Genomic DNA, 6,858 nt, shown 5'->3' with positions numbered 1-6,858 from the left:
CAAGACTTGATTCATACGATTCATATCAATTCTACACCAAATCGATTCGAATCTTACTAGCGAATCTAAAATCAACTGAATTGTTGCCAAATCTATTGATTCACCTCGTGAATCTAGCGAATCGATCCAAATCTATCGACTCACATTATTCTAGACCCATTATATCCTAATAGGCCTGATTGGCCCCATTTCTTTTCTTTTCTTTTTTTTCCTTTAATTGGTTTCCTTTTACACAATTACCTTCCATTCCTCATCTACACCAGTTTTTTGTGCTAAAAAAGAGGAGAAAATAGAACTTTAGGTTTTATGTTGCCTTCACAAAACCATGTTCACTCTCAGAGTATAGTGTTCTGCCATTGAGAAAAAGGGGAAAAACACACATTGGCTAAGGTGTTACCCACGATTTATTATGTTGTTAAGATTCAAAAGTTTTTTTTCTTTTTTTTTAGTATTTTTTTTTAATTATTATTATTTTTTAAAGTTTTTTTTTTTTTAATTCAAGAAGGAATATGCATGAAATTTTTTTTTAATTGTTGATAAACACCACAAGTTCAGTTTTTTCATTGTCTTTTCTAGATTCCTTCCCTTAAACAACACAATGTTCATTTTTTTAATTAATATTTCTTGACTCATTCCATTACTTTTCATTTGTTTAGGAAAATCATACACATGAAATATGATTTTTTTTATTGTCAAAATGCAAATGTACACTATTTTTCTTATTGTTCACATATCACTATATGCCTATCATTTAGAATTGATTTTGGAAATTTGTACTGAATCTTATGATTTGATTCGATTCTTGAATCACGATTCCCTAAATTGGAATTTTGATTTACAATTAGAATCTCAATTTGACAACTGTGGACAAAAGCACAAGAAATTGTACCATCAAAATGTGTATGGTGCTCAACATACCAAAGCTGCAAGGGTAGCAGTAAGTACCACAGAAACTAGAATCATTGTCACTGAAAACTACAACCCTTAACTCAAATGAGGCAATGGCAAAAGAATCACTAAGAAACAAGGTGCATCCGTGTGTGTGTGTGTTTGTATACACCCTAAAACCTCTTCTCATGCCAGAAGAGCACAGTTCACCAAAAAACAAACCCACCCCAAATTGAGCGAAAGTCATCCCAAAAACAAATGCGCCATTGCTTCTGACTCCCTCCCTAACAATCTAGGCTGCATCCGCACTTGCATGACAATCTTTCACAACCTTTTAATGCTTATGGGAAATGCCCTTTCCCATGTGTGTATACATACCTTAAAACCTACTTTCATGGTAGAAGAGCACAGTCCATTACCATAAAACCAAACCACCCCAAAATGAGTGAAAGCTATCCCAAAAACAAAGGCATCATGGCTTTTGAGTACTCCCAAACACTCTAGGCTGCAGCATCTGAACAATGCATCACAACCATCCTCCTCCTAGCAGGCATCAAAGCCCTCACCATGTGGTTAGTCTACGACCCCAGTTTACATTGGTCAGTGCTGCCCTCTACAGCATCAACATTGCTGCTGCCAATGATCTCAGCCACCATGTAGTTCACTAGCATCATCAGAAAACCCGATAGGTACGCTTCCATCTACTATGACAGCCTCTCCACCATCATCTCCTACCAAAACCAGGCCATCATGCTACTGGCACCATCTACCACCAGAGCTGCAGCACAGTGGTGCTGTCACGGTGCTAGGTGGGGCGGCAGTGCTGGTCTCAGCAGAGGTGGCAAATGAGCTGTTGGTGAGCTAAACATACAGGTTGTGGGACAGAAGGTGGTTTCATTAGGCAGACTTAGATGGAAGGAAGGAGCTACTAAAACAGGGCCATTATGGGGCTTAAGTAAGGTTTGATGTGTTGGTGGGTTTGAAGGCTGATCTTGTGGGGGCTTCTCTCTCTCTCTCTCACTCAAAAAGAAAAAGAAGATGAAAATTAAAAACTTTGGTGGGGCATCTAATGATTGGAAGGCTGACTGGAAAGTGCAGAATGCTATATAAGCATTCCATCAAGTTGGTTTAACCAGTGTTAAAAATTAGATGGCATTGAAGCAATCACAATGCTTCAGTGCCAGAATTGCACCAAAATGAAGTTTGGTGACCACTTTGAACTTAAGTCAAAGGTTCAATGACCAATTATGTAAATAACCAACTATAGGTAATAGTATTTTTTTATGCATTTATGTTCTTGTATTGAATTTTTTTTTTAGAAAGAGGTAAGCTCAATATATTCGATCAATGGCATGCAAATACAAATACAGTTAGCAAAATAATTGTTAGATTACCATTTATATATCAAGCTTTAACACACTTCCTCACATGCAGCCCAACAGCATGTGGAGAGATGCACACACGATAGATATACACCCCATTACAAGAAATATACTAACTTTTTAAAATAATAAACGCAAGCAACAAGACTAGAACTCAGGACCTCCTGAGCTCTGATACCAAGTTAGATTATCATTTTACCTAAATTCTTAAGTAGTTAGGTTGTGAGCCAACAATATATATCAAGCTTTAACAATAATGTTGAATATTTTGGCCTCAATAAAATCAAATATTAGTGCTAATGTCTTCACAAATTAAGAATCAATCAATAAGACATCTTATACACAATTTTAAACATGCACCTCACCTTCATAAGGAAAGCACCTACACCTCGCACCTAGGCTCCAAGTACCCTTGCACATTGAACAACTATCATAGGGTCACACAAGACAGGGGAGAGCTGAGTAGCTTAATATATGTTGTTGGCCCACCACCTAACAACACCTACCGGCTTAAACTTTTTATGGAGTGGTTGCTTATAATATCATATTATAGAACAGCACTATATTGTGTAATATAATATTATAATGCTGTATTATATGTACTAAGTCGTATTATATTATATTACAGATTTTTCCTTCTATTGTTTATTGTATAATAAATTTGTTTCTTTCCTATTTTTTTTCTTTCTTGAATGGCCAGAGAGATATAAAGAGAGAATGGAAAGAAATGGTTGCCAAGGGGAAAAAATCAACAAGGAGAATTATTTATTTTTAATTTTTGCACCTAACACTCCAAATCCCTTGCACCTCAAGTGTGCCTGTGCTGATGCACCTCACCTATGCCCATAGAAGCACTATGGTGTGGAGCTTGGCAGCTTTATGCCTTTAACAACCTAATTAGACCATCAATGATCTCAAGGCAGGTGGTAATAATAAAGGAAACAACAGAGTCATGAGAGGCTATAAATAATTAGTTCTAATAACAGAGTTTATCTGAAATCTACAACTCTACTAGTGAATAAATGAAAGTATTAATGAATTTTTATTTTACGCGTCATTTCTTTCAGTTTTGGCTACATCTTGATGCCTTCAAATGTATATTCTCGTTGCCTGATAAAAAAAAAATTAAAAAAAAAAAAAACAACATAAACCAGACAAAATTTCTAGGGCATAGATGTATAGGAAACTTGAAATCACTATTTGAGTTCAAATGCAATAAAATCAACAATATATGGCAAAGGATTCCACTGGAGTCTCTTTGACTTTAAAAAAAGCAGCATTAAAATAAGTATTACATGTACCGTAGAACGTAGAATGTCAAATTTGTATCCTCCTACATTGTCTGCAAGCAAGAAGTTCAATAGCTGATTCTTTAGCTCTGATGCATACCTTATCCATAGTGAATAAGTTTATGCCTCTTGGATAGTTGATCTGCTGCATGTATAGTTTCATTGCAGGCTTGTCATCTTGTTTCCTTAGCTTAATTTAAGTCTAAACAGATTTTGATCTTTTTCTTACTGATCAAAACCAATTATTAACTAACCTTTGCATGATAAGCTAAGATATTATAATATGTCAATTTCAAATAAAAATCAAGAGATACCAAAATTTCAATAAGAATAACAATAAACAGGAAGCAACTGTAAAACCGACAAAAAAAAAAAAAAATGGAGGACAGCTTTTAGAATGAAAGACTTAGTTTTTAGTGCATTTACAGTAAGCAACAAATTGTTTGACTAGAAAAACAGAAAATAAAAATGTAGGACACATCACTTAAAAGCAATGACCTTTAACCAACCGCCATGAATCCAAGAAACACCAAGTTATTTACACACACAATAAAACAATAACAAATCCCCCGTAAGGCACATCCATAAACAACTCCTAACTGAAAAAGGCACATGCTTTCTAGATCTATCAAACAATAAATACACACATTGATTCAAATGATCAAGTGCCGCCTGCACAAATTTTCACATACAAATACAAAACAAGATCAAATTTCAAACAATCCTTCTTTAGTTAAACATCAATGCCATGGCGCTACCACAAATTCACTATACAACACGTCATCCTTTACCTGCATTGCGTCCACCAGTTATTTTGAAACCAAAAGAATTTCAGGTTTCTTAGCTTTGCTTGGTGTGTTAGCATTAGAGGCATTTGTCGCTGCAGCCTTTGCAGCTGAGCGCGCTCTCTTGTCTAGTTGAATTAGACTCCTTGTTGCCAAGATTGCCTGTGGCACCAAATCATGAGAAGCCCTAGCATACAAACATCTTACCGCAACGGATGCAGCATCCATAACATCTTGTGAATTCAAAGGAGCCAACAAACAATGCCCAAGAATTCTCAATATCGGCTGCAAAAGCTCCCAAGGAAGCGGAATTCTTGAACCTTTAGATCCCAAATTCGTGTTGTCTTCTCCAATCTCCAAGTTCTGAATTTCTTGAACCATGGTTTCAATCTCATCACCTCCCACTGTTATATCTCTGACCATGGAAAACCCGTCCATTTCATACTCATCGAATTCACCCTTGCAAGGGCAATTCTGCCCAGCCCACGCCGCGGCAAATTGGCATAGCTCCAGTTTAGACCAACTAGGCATTTGAGAGATCTGCTTATAAAAACAATCCAGCGCCACTCCAACAATGCAAGCTCTTTTAGTCGATTTCACGGCCATCTGTGGCTCGAGCGGGGCCGAAACAACCCCTACAGACGACCTGGACTGGGGGGAGGGGACGGGGGCAGGAGCGGCACCGGGAGCTGGTTTGGTCCGAGGAGTGTGATAGAGGGAAGGCTGTGAAAGATCAGGAATGGAGATGTGGATGGGCTTGCCGGCGCGAGCTTTGGTCTCGGAGGCGTAGAGGGCGAGGAGGACGGCCTCGAATCCGGCGAGGGATGGGGAGGAATCGGAGACGACGCGGGAGAGGTAAAGGCCGGCGAGGAGGGGAACAAGGGAGAGGGAGACAAGGCGGAGGTCGGGATCGGAGAAGTGGAAGGTATCGTAGAGCCAATGGCAGAGGGGATCGGAACCAGAGCCGGAGTTGGGGGAGGACAAGACATCGGAAAGGGCATCATAAGCAGCGGAGGAAGCCAGGAGGGAGCGGGCGGGACGGTCGGAGTCAGCGAGGGAAGAGACAGAAAGTGAAGACGACGGAGGGAGCACGGAGGAGAGAGAGAGGATGCGAGAGCGGGCCTTGGAGATGGATTCCCACCAGGAATGCATCGGGTCGTTGTGATTGCCGGAGGAGGGGTTAGGGTTGGGGTCGGAGGCGGCGGATGAAGAAGAGGGGGATGATTGACCGTGGTTCATGTGGAAGTCCATGGCAGGAACGGCGGCGGTGGCGTTCCTTCAATGTGTTCGACGTAGGAAGTAGGAACGATGTCGGAAGGGCAGACGGAGTTGTAACAGGTGAGAAATCCGAGAACGCCGAGGAGAGAGGCTATAGACCGGGCGCGTCTCCTAATTTTTTTGCTATAATCTATAATCTCTAATATCTGATCTGTCTATCTAGAAAAGGATTTCTTTCTTTATGTCTAATTCTAAATTTTAAATTATAAAAAAATGTCACAAAATTATTTATAAATATCTTAAAATATTTCTTAAGCCCTAAAATATCTTTATAATTAATTATTAATGCTCATCTTATCAAATTTAAATATATGAACTTTTTTTTTTTTTACAATTCTTTTCTCAAAATAATTGTAATTTTTTTAGTAAAAAATAGTGAAATAGTGTGTGCATTTTCTTAAGAAAGAAAAAAAAAAGCATATTGTAAAAGAAGGTTAGAGAGATGCTTAAGGAGGGCTCTAAAGAGTATTCCAATACGCAATAAGATTAAAAAATAAAACTATGATTTTATGTCCTAAATGCTATTTTAATATTGATTTGAGCATTAGAGAAGGTCCCCCGAAGCCGCTAGGGCCAAGTTATTTTCTTTTTCCTTAGATGCAGGTAATTACCACGATTTGCAGATGTGGAGATTGGGTGCAATTTTTGTCGTCAATCATTTGAGTTCAAGTCTTGGCTTCAATAGTTTGTGTGCAGGGTGGGGAAACTTAGCTTCTCACACAATGTGTAGTAACCCAAACCAACAAAATAAAGAAATAAATAAAAGAAAAAAGAAAGGAAAGGAAAAAGAGGAGTTTGGTTTGGCCAGGAGAAAACCGGTGACGGTTTTGTGAGGATCAAAAAAGTCGTCGATGGTTTTCCTACATGTAAACAACTGAGAGCAAGTTTAAGGCCAAACTATCGCCGGTTTGGTCAAACCTATGAAAACCGGCGACAGTTTTCCTGCGAACCTGATTACTTAAGGGCTAAGTTACTCATTTTTTTTTTTCATATTTTACATTTGCTCTCTCTCTATTTTTCTCTCTCTAAAAATTAGGGTTTTGGTTCTTTTTGTCTCCCTAGCTCGAGAACTCTTCGCTCGTGCTCTCCGACCTTCTCTCTCTTCTCACGGCACGTAGGTCGTCGATCTTCGATGGATTCATGCGGTTAGATTTTCATGGTTTTGAAAGTTTAGACATTTTCTTCAGGAACAAGTAAGGGAATTATATTATGTCAGTTGTTTTTGAATTATGGACC

The 6,858-nt window shown here is 38.6% G+C and overlaps 1 protein-coding gene across 1 annotated transcript; it reads right to left on the bottom strand.

The window, feature by feature from the left end:
* Window positions 1–4,043: 4,043 nt before the first annotated feature.
* LOC131164434 (uncharacterized) lies at window positions 4,044–5,772 on the bottom strand. Its single transcript, XM_058121613.1, has one exon. The coding sequence runs from the start codon at window positions 5,593–5,595 to the stop codon at window positions 4,369–4,371; it is 1,227 nt and encodes a 408-aa protein (XP_057977596.1). The 5' UTR covers window positions 5,596–5,772; the 3' UTR covers window positions 4,044–4,368.
* Window positions 5,773–6,858: the final 1,086 nt, after the last annotated feature.

Source organism: Malania oleifera, chromosome 9 (assembly GCF_029873635.1).
Source record: "Malania oleifera isolate guangnan ecotype guangnan chromosome 9, ASM2987363v1, whole genome shotgun sequence".
Taxonomy (NCBI): domain Eukaryota; kingdom Viridiplantae; phylum Streptophyta; class Magnoliopsida; order Santalales; family Ximeniaceae; genus Malania; species Malania oleifera.
The sequence above is the reverse complement of the archived record's forward strand: the minus strand, read 5'-3'. Positions and strand labels throughout refer to the sequence as shown.

Coding starts and splice junctions, on each gene's coding strand:
- LOC131164434 (XM_058121613.1), bottom strand. CDS start 5,595: ATGGACTTCCACATGAACCACGGTCAATCATCCCCCTCTTCTTCATCC.